The following is a 23,493-nucleotide window of genomic DNA, read 5'->3' on the forward strand; positions in this document are numbered from 1 at the left end:
CCTGCAATTTCCACCTTGCTATAATAACAAAAATTGAAATACGGTCTAACAGAAGAGAAAACGTTCTGAAATTTGGCAAGTCTCCAAACCCTACTTCGTTTTCCCTCTCCCCCTTCCCTCACGGCTCTGCCTGCCAGCCCTCACTCACACCTGAGTTGGAACTGGCAAGGGGCACCTGGGGAATGTTCTCGGTCAGCATTCAAGTGCAAACTCACTCAGGCCGTACTCCTTGCCCTGCTCGACCTTCCGGCTCCTTCTCAGTCCGGGCCCTATAAGTCAGCTTCTATCAGGTTCTCGACTGGATTTGATTTGAGCTGCCTGTGGTGTGCTGGATACTGTCTGTCTGGAGATGAGCCCTTCCCAGTGTATTGCACCTGGCATTTTCCAGCAGGGACCCAGGCTCAGTCTACCTGGGGCTGACACAATATCTCAAAGAATGTCTCAAGCAGGAAGGGTAACTGAGCCTGATTCACTGCCATGCCCCTTGTCATCATTCCAGAGGGCCCTGCCTCAACTTCTTCCCTGCTCTTGTTCAGAATGAGAACTCTGTGCCTTCCTGACTTTGGAATAAAAAGACGCAAAGACTTGCATTCACAGCACCGGAAGGCAGCCGCAGGCTCCTCCAGCCCCACAAATCCTGGGCGTACCTTCATGAAGAACACCCTCCTACAGTTCTGGCCTCCATCACTCCCAGCTGCCTGCAGTTGAGCGGCCTCGGAGGACAGCGTGAGATCAGGAACGCTGCCGGGCCTGGCCTCTGACGTGTCTGCCAGCTGCACAGATGAGAGGAAAAGTCCCTCCTTGCCCTGGCCCAGGGAAATCTCAAAAGGATCGGGATATCTCTCATCGGGGCTTGAGCCATCGTCACTGGTCTTGGCATTACACAGGATCAGGGACCGGGAGATGGACCGGAATTTTGTGGATTTTCTGCTCTTTCCAGAATGGCTGTGAGGCTCCATCCTGAGGGAGGAAGTAAAGCTGCCCTTCTTCCTTTCCTGATCTCTGGCCCTCGGTGGACGGGTGGCGACCAGACTGGGTTTCGCCACCACTTCATGGGTCCCTGGAGGAAAGAGAAAGTGGGAAGAGGCAATGTGACTTGATGTGGACAAGTGGAGAGAGACCTGAGTCCTGAAACTGAGCCGCAAGTGCCGGGTGCGGTGCCCGTGAGACAGGACAGATGGAGAGATCATCCTTCAGTGATCAGTATCACTGGCCCTTCCAGGGTGCCGGCCACACGGGGTTCAGTGAGCCCAAGTGTTTACCACGCCCTCCACTCCCAGGATCACGGAGGCCAGAGCTTCTCTTATCCAAACCTTCTTTCTGCACGCAGGGACACCAAGGCACAGAGAAGGAGGCTCAAATGCAAAGCCACAAAGAGCATTTGCAGGAGAGGCGGTGATCAGATCCCAGGAAGAATTTTAGAGATCACAGAGACCTGTGCCCTGTGAGATTTTTACATGTAAAAGCCGTTCTTCACACAAAAGTGTACAGGGAACTCCAGACTCTAGACCAGGTCAGGGCAAAGAGGAAGACTAAGTTGCCCCTGTCAGTCCCTTTTTGCTACCCCTGGTAGCGTCTGTATCTTCTCCACAGAAACCTGAGAATTCACAGAGCCCAGGCTGAAGACCACTGATGTCTATGCGCTCAGTTCTCAGATGAAGAGCCTACAAACCAGGAAGGTTGGGAGTCTCACCAAACGCTGACCCGCCAGGGTTGTTTTGAGTGTAAAACAAGGTGAATCAGGGACAGTTCGTGCCAAAAGGCTTAGCACACAACAGGTGCCTGGCAAACCTGTGTGCCCTTCCCTGGGACCAAGGTCACACCTGGCCGGTATCACAGCCAGGCTGAGGGTCTCTGGCTCTGTCACCTATTGCCATGGGATCAAACTCTCACAGGCTGATGGATCAAAGACTGGCTTCACCCATCAGGTCAACGGCATCACTTTCAGCCCAGCCCAGCTCAGCTCCGCTTCACCTTGAGGGGCCTGCCACGGATTCAGTCTCTGTGAGGCAGGTGGTGAAAGGGGCCCTGATGCTGCATCCAAAGAAGTTCTGACTCAGGCCCAAGCCACAAAACAAGCCTGTTGCCAGAATAACAAATTGTGGGATGCTCTTGGACCATGGGTACTGCTGTTTGTGCACAGCTAGTATTGAATAAGAAAAAGCAGAGGGCTTCCAGCATTTCATCAAGTAGGAGCCCTTTCACATTATATAATCCCCCCAAAGAGAACTTCTTTTTAAAAGAAGACAGTGTTTTTCAATACCCAGTTGCACCATTTTATTGTTTTCTGTATTAGCCTTTCAATTTTATCAATCCATCCACCAATCATCTATAGCAGCCAATAGCAATGAATTAAAATGAATGAATAGATAACTGTTTGAGAGCCTACTCTATACATCAGGCACTCTTCTTGATGCTTTAGTATAAATTAACTCAGTGTTGGTCCATTTCATCAAGCACCCTCTGGCCAATATCCCAAAGTCCTGTACTCTGTGTCCTTCCATCTCGAACACACTAAGTCCCCTACATACAAACCTTCAAGTTGCAAACTTTCAAAGATGCGAACATGTGTTCGCCTGTCCAATCACATAAGTGAGTTCACGTGTCTGGTGTACACTGTCACGTGCGTGCATCCTCTACAAGTGGTTGTGCTTTTGGGTACTTTACAGTACTGTATAGAGTACAGTATTTTTATCTCAAGCCCAGGATGTCCGGAAGCAAGCGTAAAAGCAGTGGTGATGTAGCTGGTACTACTGTACTTTTCAAGGTACTGTACTGTAAGATTAAAACTGTTTTCTTTATTTTTTGTTTTTGTTTGTTTTTTATGTATTATTTGTGGGAAAAGGATGATAAACCTATTCCAGTACAGTACTATATAGGCGATTGTGTTAGTTGGGTACCTAGGCTAACTTTGTTGGACTTAAATAACAAATTGGACTTACGACCGCGTTCTCGGAATGGAACTCATTTGTTTGTAGGGGACTTACTGTAATAGCAAAACCCCAAGCACAGATGAATCCAATCCCCCAGTAAGTTCCATGGCTGCTTGCAGGTTTCTGAGCCCTGCAGGGGACACTCCCACTCCTGAGAAGATTGGTGCCATGAAACATTCTGGCCAACAACTGTACTGTGTTTCCATGGTTAGCTTGATCATCCATTCTCAATAATGACTATTTCAAGACTTCACTGTCTTCAAAACTAGATTTACCTCTCTCCTCATCATAAACAGGTAATGTCACCTTCTGCTTCATAGAAACAGAAGTTTTCAGATAGAAATCCCTCCCAAATTTCCACCATCGAATATACAAATCCATTTGCCATCCATACATACCTGTCCATACCCTTCGTAGTGAAACGTTTGCCCTCCTATTGAGGTCAACCCACCCGTCTGTTCTCGGGATCCCACTCAGTTTCTTCAGACTTAACAACAATAAAAATGATAATTGCTAACATTTATCTAGTGCTTATGATGTACTGTTCTAATTGCTTTACCATTTAGTTCTCACAAAATCTACTGTAGGTTCCATCAATATCCTCATTTTACAAAAAAAGATAACTGAGGCACAGAGAGGTTAGGCCACTTCCCCAAGATCACACAGCTAGAACGCAGTGAAAGCAGGAATTCAAACAGGCAGTCTGACTCTGGAGCCTGCATCTTTACCACGGCTCCACACCGCCATTGATTAGCATCTTTCTTTCACCTCATTCTCTCCCTCTGTTCTGGGTTTTATCATCAGCGTGTAAACATACTCAAATTGTCTGTCTTTTAAAAACTATGTGTTGAATCCCCATCCTCCTGTTACCTGCCTCTCTTTTATCCCCTTCATATCTTTTTTTTCCTTTTTATTATGACAAGAACACTTAACATGAGATCTACCATCTTAACAGATTGTTAAGTGTACAGCCCAATGCTGTTATCAACAGGCACAGTGTTGACAATGGACCATTCTTCTGTCCTTCCTATCTTCCGGAACAAACGTTTTACACTCTGTACCTTCTGTTCTCAGGCTCTCCTCCTCTTTGAGCCACAGCTCACAGAGTCTGCTTCCTTCCCCGAAAACCACTGAAACTCTTTTTTTTTTTAATCAGTTCTGCATTTTACCAAATTCATGAGCCCAAGTCCAGAGGGCATGGTCTGCTTGCTCGAAACCTGCTTCATTTCTAGAGGATTCGTTAACCTGAATATCAATGCTCAGATCTATTGGCTGAAGAATACAGAGAATTCAAGCCTTTAGAGTAGTTCTTTTTTTAAATTTTTCTCCTTCTTCTCATCACTAGCCTTTACTTCCAGATGTCATCTTTCAAATCCAAATTGTAAATGTTCTCCTTCCTGCCACCATTCCCCAGCACCGGCGTGCCTTTGCATTCTGCCAATTCAACATCCCAGAACTTGTAGCTCTCAACACCAGCACCTCTGTAGGGATTAATATATCCAGACTTCTTTGCATTTTGTTCAGCTTCATGAGGATTCCCCATAGTTCACCTGGGACTCAGGGAGAAGGAAGTGTGTGTGTGTGTGTGTGTGTGTGTGTGTGTGTGTGTGTGTGTGTGTGTTGGTCACAGCCAGCACTGGTCCATTAGGTATTTGAAATACTGAAAGACAATCAAAGTTTAAGATCCTTCTGGACTTTCGCCGGTGCTATACGGAGGGGATATAAATCCAGAGTTGCTGATGCTACCACGTGGACGGGGCTGCCCGAGAGCGAAGCCAACACAGAAGGTACGGAACCCACAGGGGAAGAAAAAGAGAGAAAGGAAGGAGGACAGAGAGAAAGAGTGAGAAGGACGAGCCTAGGTAATGCAATATGAACACCTAGATTCAGCCATGCCTGAAGCCACACTATCTGTTCACTTAGACAAACTGTTTTGCTAAAAAAAAATCCTGCTGGCACAGTTGTTCTTCTCTCTGATGCCACTGGCATAAGTTACGGAAAACAGTGGCATTCAAGGGCCAAGGGGCTTTTTCAAACTGTCTTTTATCCCATCCCAAGCCTAGGAGAGAAGCCAGTCACCCCCAGTCAAGGCCCAAATTCTTCTCCCCTTCAGTTCCTGGCTCTGGTATAAAGGCCTGTTGCCTTCTTTTTTCACCAAGCATTGCTACCGTCTGCATGGATTCTTAGACTGCAAGCCCAATTCCCTTTCTCCCCCATGTCCTCTCCTAACCCACAATAGCTGTCCCAGCAAAGGCGAGCTCACTCACTGGGCATTTTCCAGGGCACAAACATTTGGGGTCCTTCGGGACCAGGTACAAGGCTGTGCGCTTCACTCAGTGGTGGAAAAGTTGGCTGCATGTAGGATGTAGGAGAGCAGAGGGATAATATTCCTTGGTGGAAACTGGGCTAATCCCAGGGGACCATTGCAGGAGTGTCTGATGAGGACTGTCAGTTTTTTAAAATAAGCTTTTCCAGAGAGAACCGCAACTTCTGCGGCCTTGGCTGTCGTGTGGGATGACAGAAGCCGCGGGATGGGCAATGCACAGGGGACGAGGGGTTAACCCTTCGGTCCAGAGCAAATAGGGTTTTCAAAATGAGCCTTGTTATTATGGAAAATGTAAAAAAGAAAGGGAACGATTGCAAAAGGATTGTAGAGGAGAAGCCAGGATTGGACTTCTGTGGGAGACTGTGTTTCCTCTAGGCCTGGCATAGAGAGAGAGAAAGAGAGAGGAGAGAGAGAGAGAGAGACAATAATTGAAAACACAGCACCGTGTTCAGCTTAGCTTTGGTAATTGCTCTCAGGACATTGGAACCAGCTCTTGCCCCCTAATGGAACCAAATGTCAGCAGAGCTGGGGGGCAAGCCCGTGCCATTCCCTGATTCCAGCCATCTTCAAAAGGTCAGAACTAATGAGCTTTCTCTGATTTTACCCTGGGCCTCAGGAGCATTTGCCAAACTCTTGTCAGATGTGCTCTGCCCCCCGTGGGTCCTCCATGAGACTGTCTTGTGGGTCTCTTCCAGAGGCTTCCCAGGGACACACAGCTGAGGTTTGCAACATGGCTAAGCTAAAAGGACCAGCTGCTTCCCCTTCCCAGCAGAAAAATCCAAAGGATCCACTTCACCCCAGGAACCAGCTCCTTGGGAGGGGCCTCTCCCCCCAAAACCATGATAGCATTCTCTTTAGTTAGATCTTCCACAGATGCTCGGGCCCGAAGGGGTCTCCCCATCACACGTATGAGGAGATTGTGTGGCCAGAAGGGATACGAACCAACTCACCATCACACTTCCCAATATATGTTTACACCCACCTTGGCTTAGCTGTCATCTGTATAGAAAATGCAGAGCCAGAAGCATAAAGCTGAAGTGCAAAGAAATGGATGGTTCTTCCTTTCAAGGGGCTTGAAAAACTTCCAGACTGGAGGCAGGGGAGGGGCAGGATCAGTTAAGTCCTTCCTTCTCTCCTTCTTTCTTTGCTTCTTTCCTTCCTTCCTTTTCATTTGTTCACTCGGAAAGCACTCGTTGAGCAAAACTGTTATGTGCCTGTTATCTGTTGGGCAAAGCTAACCCACTGGAGGAAAGGTACCTCCATCTGTTTAGAATACACTCACTTCGCTGGAGAACTCTGAGACGGTAAATAACCATATGGAGAAAGGGGAACTAGTTGACAAAATGTGTTTCAAATTTCTGAATTCTCCAACAGTGTTCTATATCAAAGGCAATTTTTAAAGTTTGGTCAGTCTTGCCCAGGGGGTATTTTTTGTCTTCAGCTAAAGAGTGACTCAGAGATAAGAAATGAAAGGAGGAAATTTATGGCTCCTTTTCTTTCTAAAAGAGTATCTTTAATAGGATTCCATGGGACATGCGGCTGGGACTGGTGGTGTGTATGTCTGTATACATTGGTCACAGGACAAGACAAATGGCACAGCACCTCATAGCCTCTTTCCCAACTGGTAAAGTGAGCAGGTGGTGTTGACGTTAGTTTTATACCCTTGGTCTTTCTTCCGCTGCTCTGACCATATCTCACTATTTTTATGCCTGCAGACCTTTGACAGGGCTTAGCACAGAGTAGGGGCATTTGCATGTCCAGTGAAGGAAGGAAGGAAGGAAGGAAGGAAGGAAGGAAGGAAGGAAGGAAGGAAGGAAGGAAGGAACGGTGGATGAACATCTCAAAAGTTCCTTTGCCGGGGCTTCCCTGGTGGTGCAGTGGTTAAGAATCCGCCTGCCAATGCAGGGGACACGGGTTCGAGCCCTGGTCCAGGAAGATCCCACATGCCGCGGAGCAACTAAGCCAGTGTGCCACAACTACTGAGCCTGCACTCTAGAGCCCGCGAGCCACAACTACTGAGCCTGTGTGCCACAACTACTGAAGCCTGCGTGCCTAAAGCCCGTGCCCTACACGCAACAAGAGAAGCCACCGCAATGAGAAGCCCGCGCACCACAATGAAGAGTAGCCCCTGCTCACCGCAACTAGAGAAAGCCCGCTCACAGCAACGAAGACCCAATGCAGCCAAAAATAAATAAATAAAATAAATTTAAAAAAAAAAAAGTTCCTTTGCCTTCAGTTGACCTTTCCCACACCAATGTAAGATGATATGATCCCAGGTGTGATGGTTAATTTTATGTGTCAGCTCCACTGGGCTAAGGGTTTTCAGTATTTCTGGCTGTGTCTGTCAGGGTTTTCCAGGAGAGATTAGCATTTGAACCGGTAGACTGAGTGAAGAAGATCTGCCCACACCGAAGTGGGTGGGCATCATCCAATCCTTTGAGGGTCTGACTAGAAGAAGGTGCAGGAAGAGCAAAGCCACTCTCTCTGCTGGAACTGGGACGGCCGTCTTCTCCTGCTCTTGGATATCGGTGGTCCAAGTTCTTGGGCCTTTGGACTCGGACCAGGACTTACACCACTGGCTCCCCTTGTTCTCAGGCCTTTGGGTTTGGACTGGACTACACCACCCACTTTCCTGGGCCCCCAACTTGCAGACAGCAGATCTTTGGACTTCTCAGCCTGCATATGCACATGAGCCAATCCCTCATAATGAATCTCCTTCCTTATATCTATCTGTTATCTATCTATCCATCCATGTATCTATCTACCTCCTATTGGTCTGCTTCTCTGCAGAACTGCGACTAAACACCAGGGAAAACATCCCCTCTAGTACCACAGAAGGAAGGATTCCAGGTAACCGACTGACATCAGAGTGATAAGGAGTCATAGTGGGTTGCACCTGAGAGTAGATGACAAGTCAGAGCCATTGGAAAGACATTCTGGAATCTGCTCCTCGGGAAAATCCTAAAGGCGTGTGGAAGATCCTAAGAGGAGGCCCTCACGGGGGCCTCTGCACGTTCAGCATCCTGGAAGGTGATCAAATCCATCAACGTGCAGGCACAAGTCAGATCACCAGGATGCCCCCCAAAAACCCAGGCCTCTGAGACAAAGGATGAAGATGGACAGGACTATTCCCCCTCAGCATGCATTCCCTCCAAGATGCAAAAGGCCGAAAATATAATTAACCTCAAAAAGAACCTAGACAAATTCAAGAAAGGCACATCCACCCACCACTGTTCTGGAGCGACTGGCTAAGGCGGATTCTTCATTAAATCCCAGTGATCGGAAGAGGGCTTCACATATAGGAGACACTCAATAAATGCTGTTGCCTACGGATGGCCAACAGGCACATGAAAAGATGCTCAACATCACTAATTATTAGAGAAATGCAAATCAAAACTACAATGAGGTACCACCTCACACTGGTGAGAATGGCCATCATTAAAAAGTCTACAAATAACAAATGCTGAAGAGGGTGTAGAGAAAAGGGAACCCTCCTACACTGTTGGTGGGAATGTAAGTTGGTGCAGCCACTATGGAAAACACTACGGAGGTACGTTAGAAAACTAAAAATAGAATTACCATATGATCCAGCAATCCCACTCCTGGGAATATACCAGGACAAAACTATAATTCAAAAAGATACATACACCACTATGTTCATAGCAGCACTGTTCACAATAGCCAAGACATGGAAACAACCTAAAAGTCCATCAACAGATGAATGGATAAAGAAGATGTGGTACATATATACAATGGAATACTACTCAGCCATAAAAAAGAATGAAATAATGCCATTTGCAGCAACATGGATGCAACTAGAGATTATCATACTAAGTGAAGTAAGTCAGAAAGAGAAAGACAAATATCATATGATATCACTTATATGTGGAATCTAAAATATGGCACAAATTAACCTATCTACAAAACAGAAACAGACTCACAGACATAGAGAACAGACTTGTGGTTGTCAAGCGCGGGGGTGGGGAGGGAAGGGATGTACTGGGAGTTTGGGGTTGGTAGATGTAAACTATTACATTTAGAATGAATAAACAACAAGGTCCTAATGTATAGCACAGGGAACTATATTCCATATCCTGTGATAAACCATAATGGAAAAGACTATAAAAAAAGAATGTCTGTATGTGTATAACTGAGTCATTTTGCTGTACAGCAGAGATTGGCACGGCATTGGAAATCAACTATACTTCAATGAAAAAAACCACCATATGTTATCTACCTATAAATAAAATGTTTGCAAAAAAAGGTAAAAAATAATGTTGTTGCCATGAAATAAGCAGTCAGCTGCCCAGAGCTACCCCAAGGATGTTTGTAATTGGGACGAGTGACAAGCAGGTACACAAATGTCTTGGCCAAGGGCTTAGACTCTGGAGGTGACCTTAGTTTGTATGCCAGGTCTGCCCCTTACCTGCGCAACTTCAAGCCAAGTGTTGAACTCTCTTATGACTTGCTGATCACCCATAAATTGGCAATGACAACGCTAACCACTGTGGGAACGAAAGCAGATAGTTCTGAAAAGGACTCAGCTGAGTGCCTGACACATAGATGGACTAAAAAAGAAAAAGAAAAAGGTAAAATAGTAGGAACAATCTAAATGTACATCAGTGAGAGATTTTATTAAATATATTATGGAACAGTCACACAGTGGAACATTATGTGACCAATATCAAGAATAAAATATATGGCTATGGAAAGAGGTCCACAGTATATCGTAAGAAACACCATACAGTAGATGTATCGACTAGTTTGGGTTATAAAAGTGTACTTGTATGAATAAAAACCCAACTGTTAATAATTTTTTCTAGAAGGTGAAGTAAGATGTTGGGAGATGGAATTTACAAGGAGCTTTTCCTTTCTACTTAATAATTTCCTATTCCTGATTTCTTTGGACAACAATCATGTATCACAATTATAACCAGAAAAATAAAGGTTTCTGTTCTGAAGAATAAAATTGAAATTTATGGCTAATTTTTGTTAACTAGTAGTTCTGATTAACTTTATAATAATTTTCTCAGATTTGAAAATATCTGGTTGAAATTTTTATTGGGACTGCCTCATATTTACAGATGAATTTGGGGAGAAAGTCTTCCCATCCAGGACCATTTTTTTAACTCTTGTTTTGTTTTTATATTTGTTCAGCTTTTCTTTTCAGACCTTCAATCCACTTTTATATTCTTCTTCATATACGCTTTAAATATCTCTAATAACATTTATTCGTCAGCACTTTTGTTTTTATCTTGAATGGGCCATTTGTAAAGTATTTTTTCTAATTGGTTATTGCTTATATGTAAGTTATGGCTTTCGCACATTTATTTCATAACCAGCAACCTTACAGATCTCTCTTATCTAGAAACTATTCAATAGTTTCTCTTGCATTTCCAATCATGTGATCTCTGAATATTAATAAGCTCGCTTCATTTTAAAATATTTATACCACTTATTTCATTTTATTTTCTAAGTCTACTGACTAAAGTTTTCAGAATTTTAGTAAATAATGGCTACAATAGAGGAGTTCCATGTCTTTTTCTAGATATTAATGGAAATTCTCTAGTTAAGTAGAATATTGATGGCTATATTGAGATAAAATTATTTTTTATTATATTAAGGAAATATTCTACTAGTTTTAATTTGGGAAGTATTTTCTCCAAGAACGGTGTTGCTTATTAAATGCTTTTTCAGCTCCTTGGCCATGTTGTGTATCGTTCTTTTGAGTTCTCAGTGTGAAGAAACATATTACTGGCATTCTTAAGACTGAGCCCCCAATATTTTGATCCTATTGGATCTCAGTGTGCAATTCTTTACATAGAGAACTGAATTTAGTTTGCTAACATTTTGTTTAGGATCTTTGTATCTACGCTCACAAAAAGAAATGGTCTATCATCCCACTTTGGGCTGTCTTAGGTTATTATAAAAGGAATTGGGGGAATTCCCTGGAGGTCCAGTGGTTAGCACTCTGCATTTTCACTGCCGAGGGCCCGGGTCTGAAATAGTTTACTAATTTAAAATATATCCAGTAAAAGTTTGAAATAGTTTTCCATAAAATCTTTTGGTCCTGGCATCACTTTTGAAACTTTCCATTGTTTCCTTGGTTATTGGTCTATTCAATTTTTCAAAAATCTTTTCCTTTGTCAATTTTGATCACTTACCTTGTTCATAAAATGACCCTTTCATCAAGATTTTCAAATTTATTAGTATAGAGTTGTCCATTACATATTCACAATTTAAATTTTTTTCTCTGAAACTATTATACACATATGCTCTGTCTCTCATGGCCAGTGTTGTACATTTCAGTTGGTCCTCTGGTCCTCCGTCCTCTCTGCTTTGATTTACCTGATTGAAGAGAGCTATTCTATTGGTCCTCTCAAAGGACTCATTCTTAGAATTAGTAAAAACATCTACTCTTTTCAGTTTGCTTTCCAACGTATTTATTTCGGCTTAAGTTTTATTCCTTTTTCCTTCCTGTTTTTCTGATATTTGTTTTATTCTTTTCTCCATCTTCTAGAGTTTAATATTTAGTTCCCCCAAATCCATTCTTTCTATTTTAGAAATAACAGCAAATCACGCAGTGATTACCTGGTCTGGCAGAGAGCCCAACTAGGTCTTAGTTTAAATCCCAGTCCAATAAGGGTCCGACCTTGAAAATCTACTTAACTTTTCTGTGACTCAAGTTTTGTTATCCACAAAATGGGGATGATTGTAGGAGCCGTCTCACAGCAACTTTGTGATAGATAATAAATTGAAATACTGGATGTAAATCCCTCGGCACAGTTTGTTGGCTAGTTATGATAGCCACCATTGTCATAATCACCATTATTATAAAAAGCTAGAAATTTTCCTCTGAATATCCCTTTGGCCACAACCCATGAATTTTGAAACATGATGCTCTAATTGTTGTTATTTTAGAAATGGCCTGTAATTGCAGCTTTGATTTCCAATTTAAACTCAGTTTTTTAGAAGACTGCTGTTGCTATTGTTAATTTCTTGTGGTTAAATTTCCAAGATTTAGCCTTGTTGTTCTTGTAATTTTTTTTACTAGAAAATTCCAAATTAATTGCATCATGGCCACAGGATGTGCCCTGGACACTTTTTATTTGTTGGAATTCATTGAGGTTTATTTTGTAAGCCAGTATGTGATGTAACTAAATGTTTTAAATGTTCAGTGCACATTTGAAAAGAATGATTCTCCTCTGTTTGGAGTTTCAGATATGTATATACTCAAATGTGATATTAAAATATGTGTATATATATTCAATCTTATAAGTCATCAACTATTTATATTTTTGTCTAATTAATCTGAAAAAGCTTAGAGTCGTGTGCATTGAAATCTGGTACCATATTTTTAACATATTTCAAAAAATTTTTATTTTACATATTTCAATGCCTTTCTTAGGTGCATAAAGTTCTCTGATTTTCATATCTCCATTGTGTGTTTTTATCATTTTGTAAAAAGTACTTCTTGATCTATTTAACAGTTGCCTCAGTTTTTATTTTGTCTGACAGAATTAACATTGTTACCCCACTTTCTTTTAATCCGCATTTGCATGGTTTTTGCCCATCACTTTATTTTTAACTTCACGTGATTTAGTTTTAAACGTGTCTCTTACAAGTGGGATATAATAGGAGTGGGAGGGAGAGTTTGTTTCTTTGGGTTTTTTAATTTCCCTTTTTTAAGCTGAATCTGGGAGACTTCTTATTTTAATATATAACCTTATATCTTATACTATATTTTGTATATCTTATACACATTTAATATACAACCTTATATCATATCTTAATTGAGACGTCTTCCTTCTGATATGCTTTGTTTTGCTCTCTTTATGTAGCTTCTTACTGCCTCCTTTTCTTGCTTTCCAGGCAAGCCATTCACTCCTTCTTGTCCTTAATGAATTAGAGGTTTCACGTTCTATTTTCATATTATGGATGCCTCCATAAAGAATTTTTTAAAGTGATGTTTGAGCGTAGATGTTTCCTCTTCATCCATTCCAAGAAAGACACTGTACTTGATGCTTCTCCCTACAGGTGCTGAGAATTCTCTCACTTCCTCCTGATTCCAACCTCTCAGTTCAGAGCAAACGGTTGTTTGCGGGACATTACATATTATCTCTTTCAAAATTATTTTTATCATTTACTTCAAATCCTGTTGAGAACCGCCAACGATTGAGATTTAACTTAGAGTGAGCCTCTTTTTGTGGCCCAAATGTCTGCTCTTCCGTCAGCAGGGTCCGCCCCGCCCACCCTCTTCAGCTCTCGCTCTGCTCCTCTCCTGAACTCCGTCCACTGCACAACTAAGCTCTTTCGCCTCCTGAGCAGCCCTGGCTTTCTCTAACCCGCCGGCCAAGGCGCAGGCACTTCCCAATGCCTCACCTGCTCTCTATAACCCTAGGTGACACTAAATTTTCATCACTCTTCAGATCCCATTTTTAGATAACACTTCTTTGAATTAAAACCACACCCTTATCCAGACCTAGGGCTGTCCCAGGTGCCCTTCTGTGTGCAAAGTGGCAATATCATAAATTGGTAATAAATTTGTATGCATCACTTAATTACAATCTAGAAAAGAAAAAAGATCAAAACAAAAGAAGCAAATTTAAAACAAACAAACTGAAAATATGACCTACTTGCTAAAAGACCTGGATTGAGAAAGATGCTCAAGACATACCCCTGGATAAACAACAAAGATCCCTTCCTGGGGAAGGAATTGCAGGGGCATTAAACTGATACCCAATGATCTTTAACTCGAACTGAAAGGAGATTCAAAGAAAAACAAAATAACAGCTACAAATCATCATAGAGTCTTTGGCCTAAAAGAACTGTTGGACTTTGTGGTCCAACTGCTGCCATTGTGTGTGTGTGTGTGTGTGTGTGTGTGTGTGTGAGTGTGTGTGTACGATTGTTTGGGGTTTGGGTTTTGGTAAGAGATTATATATCATCTCTTTCAATATTATTTTCTATTTCTCTCAACACACAACACACACACACACACACACACACACTTTTACTGTTTGCTTTTGACAAAGAGCTCAGTGCAGGGGAAGTGTGTGCCCAGACATTGCTTAGTCAAGGCTATGGGTCTCCTCCCTCTGTCAGCAGCTGCCCCAGGTGCTCAGACGACTGCAGTGTGGCTGGAATTGACTCTGAACACCCTTGGAGGATGAGAAGAAGCAAGGAGAAGAGGGAAGGCACATGAGCCCAGAGTGCCTCCCACTTTTTCCAACTCTTTCCCTTGCTTAAACCCCTCTAATCGATTTAAGGACAGGTGAGGATAGGAAAAGGGAAAGATCACCTCATAGCTGACTTAGGTCTGGAATCCCTGCCTTGGATGACAAGACCATCTTGTTGAAAGAGAAGATCAGGAATACTTGGGGCTGAAAATGCTCTCCTAACACATCTCTGCCGTTCCAAATCCCACCCAATGTTCTTTCTACAGTACTGTTCTTGAAACTTTGTAAATCTTGACTTACAGTAAGAATTTACATTTTACATCATAGTATGTACCACATAAACACATAAGATGTCTATGTATATAAATAGTTATAAATATATAAATAAATACAAATAGTCAAAACAAAAGGTTTATGAAACAACACACTTACTATGGTATAATAAGGTGAAAACATGACAAAGATAATATAAAAATGATTTTTCTTAAATTGGTGCAGCCATTATGGAGAACAGTATGGAAGTTCCTCAAAAACCTAAAAATAGAGTTGGCGTATGATCCAGCAATCCCGCTCCTGGGCATATACCCAGACAAAAGTATAATTCGAAAAGATACATGCACCCCAATATTCATAGCAGCACTATTTACTATAGCCAAGACATGGAAACAACCTAAATGTCCATCGACAGACGAATGGATAAAGAAGGGGTGGTACATATATACAATGGTATATTACTCAGCCATAAAAAAGAATGAAATAGTGCCATTTGCAGTGACATGAATGGGCTGAAGATTATCATACTAAGCAAAGTAGGTCAGAAGGAAAAAGACAAATATGATATCACTTATATGTGGAATCTAAAATACAACACAAACGAACATATCTATGAAACAGAAACAGACTCACAGACATAGAGAACAGACGTGTGGTTGCCAAGGAGGAGGGGGTGGGGGAGGGATGGATTGGGAGTTTGGGATTAGCAGATGTAAACTATTATATATAGGATGGATAAACAACAAGGTCCTACTATATAGCACAGGGAACTACATCCTGTGATAAACCATAATGGAAAAGAATATGAAAAAGAATAATAACTGAGTCACACTGCTGTACAGCAGAAATTAACACAAAATTATAAATCAACTAATCTTCAATAAAAATTATTTTAAAATGATTTTGCTAAGAACCTGATGCATTTTGATAAACTCTATTCTTTTTCTGTTTAAAAAAAAAAAAAAAAAAAAAAAGCTGGTCTCAACCCACTAAACTGATTTTCAGTCCACTAATGGGTCATGTTTGAAAACCACTAGTCTATAAAGTTTTCTCTGATTTCCCACAGTACTTTCATTTGAGGGTATTTGCTTTGGTTCCTCGTTTAGGTCCCTTCTGAGCCTCTGATTCTTTTCACGTGTACGTTGATTTGGGTGCATTTGCTCGTCCTTACTCAGAGACCTGTGCTTCTCCAGATTTGAGAGGTGGGATCGACCCTGACATTTTCTGCTCAAATCTTTCATATGCAGATGGAAGACTGAGGAAGGGCTCAGGTTGACTGGAGCTTTCCCTTGCCAGATGAGAGCTGCGGTGAGCAGCAGGGAGGAAGCCCTAGTGCCAGCCATCCCAGGAGTGAGGAGAGCTTCTGGATCATTTGGAGAGCACGTTTGCGGGAGGTGGTGGGGGGCACCTCCCGTCGACCAGGTAGGGCAGCCCTGTCCTAGCTGCTGGAGCTGTCTGCCTGAGAAACATTTCTGGCCCACACGTGCATGCCAAGTCTCAGCCAGAAGCAAGACCAGTGGAGATCCCCACCCTGGGTGGTCCCCTGCATCTGGGGCACTGCACAGAGGCACTGCCAGACTTATGAGCTGCTCCCACGCAAGGCACACACTCTCTTCCAGCTTCTCCAAGTGTGCAAGCATAGCAGCTCTCAATGGGCTCTGCCTTTCCACCCAGGCATCCTGCTCCTCCACAAGCCTTCCTCAGCACCCTGCTCTGCCTTCTTTCATGCAGACCCCCTTAATCCTTCTGCCATAACTTGCCTAGTTTACAGGACCAACATAGATTTGTCCTTATATAAACTGGGACCCAGGAGAAGAACTTGAAGTAAATTCCTAATTTCAGGCTGCCTTCCTAGCCAAAGTCCAAGCTCTTACTTTGTTTATTTTGCCTTGGGGGGTATTTTTCTCCCTGCATGTAACAGTATGTTGCTATTCACACTGATTTGTGTCTTAGTATCAAAAACATCTTATATATTAAAATGGGCTGCCAGCCCAAATGGACAATGCAAATATAAGGTGCTATTGTCAGAGGTAGCGTTGTTGTTATGTTGATATTGTTTATTCATTTTTGCGAAAACTATATTCTGAGATTCGTTGTGTGCCAGGCAATGATGATGTAAAGGATGAAGACATGGTCCTTTGCGGCCAGTGAGAGAAGACAGATGTGTACATGGATGGTATTCCTAGTGTGGGAAGTTTCATAATAATGGTCTGAATCAAGTGCCACCATCTGAAGTGACTTTATGGATGGTGTCACCAAGGAATCGGCCCCTGAGCTAGGGCTTGAAAGCTGAATGAGGGTTTTCCACGTGGGAAGGAAAGACAGAAGAGTGAGCATTTCCAGCAGACAGAACAACAAGCAGAGGCACAAAGCTCTAAAAGACCCCCCTGTATTCAGATCAGAGCAGATCTCTTGGCAACACTGGAGTCTGGGTGTGAGCAGGGGGGAAAGGGTCAAATCACCGATTCAGGTAGCTGAGCAGTCGTGCTTAAGGAATGAAGACACTATCCTGCTAGTGAGTGGCTTTCATTTCAAAGTGCACCCTCCCCACTTCACCTCCAAACCCCGAGGGTACCACAGCTGGGGCCCAGAAAGGGGAGTGGCGAGTTTGGCAAGAGGACAGGTCTCAAACTCCTAGCCTGCCTTCAGTCTGAATAATTCTGCTCCAAACTGTTTGCACATGAATTTTTATGAAAGATTTCAATTCTAAAAAGGTTTCCATGGATAAAAAGAACTAGAAAAGATCTGCTGTAGGTAATTATAATCCAACTCAGATTTTGGTTTTTACCCTGTGGATATATGACCATCTTTGTGTTTAGGAAATAGAAATATTTGTTGAGGCATGTAGCAGAGCAGTTAAGATTGTAGATTTTGGAGTCAGACAGGCTGGGGTTCGGTGCCACTTTCTAGCTGAGTGACCCTGGGCGAGTCACCTCGTCTCGCTGTTTGCGGGGATACACTACCTCACTCAGGGTTGCTGTAAGGCTTAAATGAGATGATGCAGGAAAAGATTTTAGCACAGAGCCTGGGGCAGGAAGAGTGCACAGGAAATGATTGGGTATTAAGTATGATTAATAAGCATCAGTGGAGGTGAATAAATGAGGGGAGGGGGCTGGCGCACCCTGATAGCTCATACCCTCATCATGCATGGAATACAGGAGGTACCCTCAACTGTGGTCATAAATGTTGACCGCCACTTAACTGCAGGACAAAAAAGAGAACAGAGGAGAGGAAAGGAATGGAGCCATGCTGTCCTTCCCAGCAGCCTGGAGAAAGGGAAAGAAGCCACAGGGCAGCACCCCGGGCTGCTTGGGGAAGTAAGGAAGGCTTGGCGCTCGGCTCCTTTGACGGGTCCTGCCACAAACGGGAGGATTTCACTTGGCAAGAGAAGGAAGTGTATGGGACTTCCTTGGTGGTCCAGCGGTTAAGACTCCGCACTTCCACTGCAGGGGGAGCGGGTTCCATCCCTGGTTGGGGAAGATCCCTCATGCCGAGGTGCGTGGCCTAATTAATTAATTCAAATTTTAAAAAAGAGAAGGAAGTGGATGCTGCCCTGTGTCCTCACGGAGCAAGGAATCTGCTGAGTCCTCCGACAACAGAAAGCAAGCGCTTTATCAACCAAAAGAGCGCCAACCGTGCGACTGAAACCACGCGGAATTAGCCTAAAGCACGTGGACCCTCACCTAAAGCACGTGGACCCTCACCTAAAGCAAGTGGGCCCTCACCTAAAGCACGTGGACCCTCACCTAAAGCACGTGGACCCTCACCTAAAGCACGTGGACCCTCACCTAAAGCACGTGGGCCCTCACCTAAAGCACGTGGACCCTCACCTAAAGCACGTGGACCCTCACCTAAAGCAAGTGGGCCCTCACCTAAAGCACGTGGGCCCTCACCTAAAGCACGTGGACCCTCACCTAAAGCACGTGGACCCTCACCTAAAGCAAGTGGGCCCTCACCTAAAGCACGTGGGCCCTCACCTAAAGCACGTGGACCCTCACCTAAAGCACGTGGACCCTCATCTAAAGCATGCGGACCCTCACCTAAAGCAAGTGGACCCTCACCTAAAGCAAGTGGAGTGACTGACAGTCTTCCCAAGGCCAGTGGCAGAGCTGCCCACGCGCCGTGCCAGCCTGGGAGAGGGGAAGCCTGGCGAGCAGCGGGGGAGGCCTCCTCTGGCGCCTCCGCCCCCTCCTCTCCATCCTTCCTTCCGCCGCCTTCCATATCCCCAGTCCCACGGACGAGGTCTTGGCTGCTCAGGCGGAAATCCTAGAACCAGAAGCTCCCAGGGCTACAAAGCGAGGACAAGTGACAGCCCTCTCCCCACGCCAACCTCCCGAACGGCTTCCTTCCCCCCCTCCTTTTGCAACCAAAGGTGGCACCCGATTCCCACCCCAGTGACCGCTTCCCCTCTTGCCCAGCCCAGCCCAGCCTCCAAACAGGAACCCAAGTTCCAGCAACGGAGCCCGGTCCCCATGCAGGTCAGAGAAGCCAGCCTCCTGCGTCCGTTAACTGCCACCTGGTCAGAACCGCTGCCTGAGGGACCTTCTCTCACCCGGGCCCACCTACCTCTCTGCTCACAGTCCCTGGGGCTGCCCCCTCCTTGGCTTTGCTCTCCAACTGCCCAGCCTGGACCACGGAACCATTTATCCCGGGAAAGCCAGGGCCCGGGCCTGGGTCAGAGCCGGCAAAGAATGAGAAATGGATGTTCCTTTCTCACTCAGAGGCTGGTCTCAAATCAGATCTCAGGCGCTGATGGCTGGGATGCTGTGAGTCGGACAACGCGCTCACAACCTGCTCTGGACAGGTGACTCAGGGCAAATGTGTCCAACCTGGCACCGGCTCACTTGGAGACTCCCGACCTGAGCCATCTGACTTCTCTGTGTGAAGACGCTTGGTGCAAAAAGGCTGGGCTGCCAGCGCTGGGAAGCTCGGCTCAGAACAAAGTCCACCATCTGCTGGGCTGGCAGAGGACACCCAGGAGGCCAGCGCTGCCCAGAGCCCCAGAGCCCAGCAAGGCTCCTCGTTGGGGTCCCAGCTGACCCCTGCCGTCCTTGGATAACCTGGAAGTGGCTGGGAGGGCAGGAAGGTAACAAACACTACTCAGCGCCTCCAAAGGGCCTGGCATGACGTCAGCTCACACTATCTCGCCGTCGATCTTGTAAATATTACCATACTCATTTTACAGGTGAAAAGGTCACTGCACAGAGATTCACTGAGCACCTACTATGTGCCAGACCTGGTGACCCTGGGTCATAGCTCACTACTGGTTCAGCAAAATCCAGCGCCTTCCCAGAGGTCACCTAGCTAGCAAGGTATCACGTCGGGAGTCTAATCAAGATCCACCCAACTCCAAAGCCCAGGCTCTTTTCATGGCATCACGCTGCCTCTCTATGCCAGGCTGTCCTTAAAATAAGAAACTGGCTCTCAGGAGCCTGTCTGGTCCCCAAGCCAGTCGTGGGCATCAAAAGGGACGCCTCCAGGAAAACACTGGAAAAAATAAGTTATGTAACAAGTTTGAGCCCATAGAAACTTCTGCTAGAAACGCAAATTCTCAGGCTGCACCTAGTCCTGCGGAATCAGAAACTCTGGGGGTGGGGCCTGGCACTCTGCTTTTGCAAGCCCTCCAGAATCATCTGGTGCCTGCTCAAGTTTGAGAACCGAGGACTTCACTTACGTAGAGCATGTGGAGAACCACAGCACAAAGGGACAAGGCACTCTGTGTGTCCTATCCGGATTCTCATTGCATGACCAGAGTGCTTTTCCCCCGCATGTCCCCTTGGAGAGCCCGATCTAAGGGTGACATTTAAACCATCTGCCCCTTAATGACCATCCCACACATCTCTCCTAAGCACGGTCTCTGTGAGCTGTTTGTACGTGCCGGGCTGGGACTTCTGTGTGGCCCTCTCTTCTAACAAATGGAATGTTTTCCTCTGCTCACCACCAAATGTTTCAGGGCTGACTGGGGGCTTTAATGAGGGTGTAGGTGCAACTCGTAGGAAGCCCCGGGAATTCCATGCAAGGCTTTGGAGATCCAGCCACTCTGTGGGAACAAGGCCCACGGTCACAAGGGAGGCACTCTGGGGATAAAGCTGCCTTTGTCAGTGGGCGTGGGGGGCAGTTCCACACGGCAGGGCTGGATCTGGGGCGCAGTGGAGTAACTTCTAAAGTGCAGGAAGCCCGGGCCTCGGTCAGTGTTGCCTGCTCTGCTCACAGCCGCAGTGTAGTCAAGGCTGGGGCCTGGGGATCAATTTCCCAGGCTGTTTCACTGGCAGAAAGGCTGAGGGGCGATCTGGTAGCCCAGGTGTGAGGAGGCCAGCCTTGCCCTTCCCAGATCCCACAGCCTGCCTTCTATACCTTTTGTCACCTATACCTGAATCCAGTTCCTGCCTCTCCATTTTTTTTTTAACATCTTTATTGGAGTATAATTGTTTTACAATGGTGTGTTAGTTTCTGCTTTATAACAAAGTGAATCAGTTATACCTATACATATGTCCCCACATCTCTTCCCTCTTGCGTCTCCCTCCCTCCCACACTCCCTATCCTACCCCTCTAGGTGGTCACAGAGCACCGAGCTGATCTCCCTGTGCTATGCGGCTGCTTCCCACCAGCTATCTATTTTACATTTGTTAGTGTATATTTGTCCATGCCACTCTCTCACTTTGTCCCAGCTTACCCTTCCCCCTCCCTGCGTCCTCGAGTCCATTCTCTAGTAGGTCTGCATCTTTATTCTCATCTTGCCCCTAGGTTCTTCATGACCTTTTTTTTTTTTTTTTTTAGATTCCATATATATGTGTTAGCACACGGTATTTGTTTTTCTCTTTCTGTCTTACCTCACTCTGTATGACAGACTCTAGGTCCATCCACCTCACTACAAATAACTCAATTTTGTTTCTTTTTATGGCTGAGTAATATTCCAGTGTATATATGTGCCACATATACAATGGAATATTACTCTCCATTTTTTTTAAAGTCTTTATTGAATTTGTTACAATATTGCTTCTGTTTTATGTTTTGTTTTTTTGTCCCTGAGGCATGTGGGATCCCAGTTCCCTGACTAGGGATCGAACCCACACCCCCTGCATTGGAAGGCAAAGTCTTAACCACTGGACACCAGGGAAGTCCCCTGCCTCTCCATTTTGAGATGATATATGCTTGCTCACTCTCAGAAGGTGAATTCATTCCTGCCCAGACCTTTACGGACGCAGGGTGGTTTCCCTCGTGGTGGAGACTGTATCATATCAGTGCCCTCCAGGACCTCTTCCAGAAAAAGGAGTCTTCCCTCTGCGCCCTGACAGTCTCCATAGGCGAGCTCATTTCGTGCCTGAAGAAAGGGGGGAAAATGCAGCTGGGAGAGCCCCACCTGGTTGAGAAATGGGGCCCTCCCGAGCTACATGTCAAGCTCGGTCAAGGTCTTCCTATGGGATCTTGTCACGTCTCAGCTTTGGTTTACTCATCTGCCAAATGGAATTAAAAACTCCCACTGCGGGACTTTCCTGGTGGCACAGTGGTTAAGGATCTTCCTGCCAATGCAGGGAACATGGGTTCGATCCCTGGTCCGGGAAGATCCCACATACTGCGGGGCAACTAAGCCCGTGAGACACAACTATTGAGCCTGCACTCTAGAGCCCGCATGCCGCAGCTACTAAAGCCCAAGCACCTACAGCCCATGCTCCACAACAAGAGAAAACACCGCAATGAGAAGACCGTGCACAGCAACGAAGAGTAGTCCCGACTCACCACAACTAGAGAAAGCCCGCGCACAGCAACGAAGACCCAACGCAGCCAAAAAAATAAATAGTAAAAAATAAAAAAAAATAAAAAACTCCCACCACAGGGTGTTAAAGGGAAGGAGGCAACAGGAGAGGGAGCCCCTGCGAACAGCTCTGCAAATTCTTGCTGTTAGAAGTAACCACATGCTTTTGTTTTGTTTTTTTGGAATACAAGACACCAAGGAGATTGAGGGTTTGGGCAAATGTCTCCCTCACCTTGGCACCTTCATGCATCTGTCACAGCTCAGTGTGTGCTTTAAATGAATTAAAACATCACTCTCTGATAATTATTCTTGTATCTACTTCTTTAGGGAAATGGTTCAAGTTTCTATCAAAATAATTTCGATTATCCATGGATTTCTTCATTAATGTTGTTTTCAACACAGATATTGTAAAAATGTAGTAACATAGCAACATATTGCAAAAATGTAATAAAGTATCTAAAAATGTTTCATAAATTATCAAACAGTAAAAACATAAAAAAAGAAATAGCCATGTGCTCTTTGCAGCATTATCTGTTTTGCCTTTGCATGAAAATCAGTCAAACTTCACCTCCATGTGATCTCCCCACGTACCTGCACACATGCGTGCACACACACACACGCACGCGTCTCCATTCTCAATTATATAAAGAAGGGCTATCATATGCAGATAACTTTTTGTGTACTAGACACTCTGATGAGCGTTTTATGTGGTTTTATCCTCTCACCAACTCCATGAAGTAGGTGCTATTTTTATACCCATTTTAGAGGTGGAGCGACTAGGGCAAGCGGCTTGCCTTTCTGGGGCGCACAGCAGCTGGTGTGAGAGCAGCCTCACAGCCCCTGGACGTAGCCACAGGCCAAGCTGCCTGCGAGGTCTGGGAGGAAGTGGACATTCCAGGGGAAAGGCCACTCACTGTGTTGGTCCTTCCAGCTCATGGAGCCCAGAAATCTTTTTAACAAGGGATTCTGAGGCTTGCTAAAGTTTCATAGCCAATGACCTAAACTAGAATACATAGAGCGTGTTGGAAA

The 23,493-nt window shown here is 44.9% G+C and overlaps 1 protein-coding gene across 3 annotated transcripts in view; it reads right to left on the minus strand.

Moving 5' to 3' along the window:
• IL16 (interleukin 16) overlaps window positions 1-23,493 on the minus strand; it is a 104,304-nt gene that overhangs the window by 70,147 nt on the left and 10,664 nt on the right. For 2 of the 3 annotated variants that reach the window (XM_068558885.1, XM_068558875.1), the window contains exon 2: window positions 648-1,060. In XM_068558885.1, coding sequence (XP_068414986.1) covers window positions 648-1,060 — 413 coding nt within the window. Of the gene's footprint in view, window positions 1-647; window positions 1,061-23,493 lie in introns of those variants that run through there. The other variant, XM_068558893.1, reaches the window with a different exon arrangement.

The sequence above is a fragment of the Eschrichtius robustus genome, chromosome 1 (genome assembly GCF_028021215.1).
Source record: "Eschrichtius robustus isolate mEscRob2 chromosome 1, mEscRob2.pri, whole genome shotgun sequence".
Classification (NCBI taxonomy): domain Eukaryota; kingdom Metazoa; phylum Chordata; class Mammalia; order Artiodactyla; family Eschrichtiidae; genus Eschrichtius; species Eschrichtius robustus.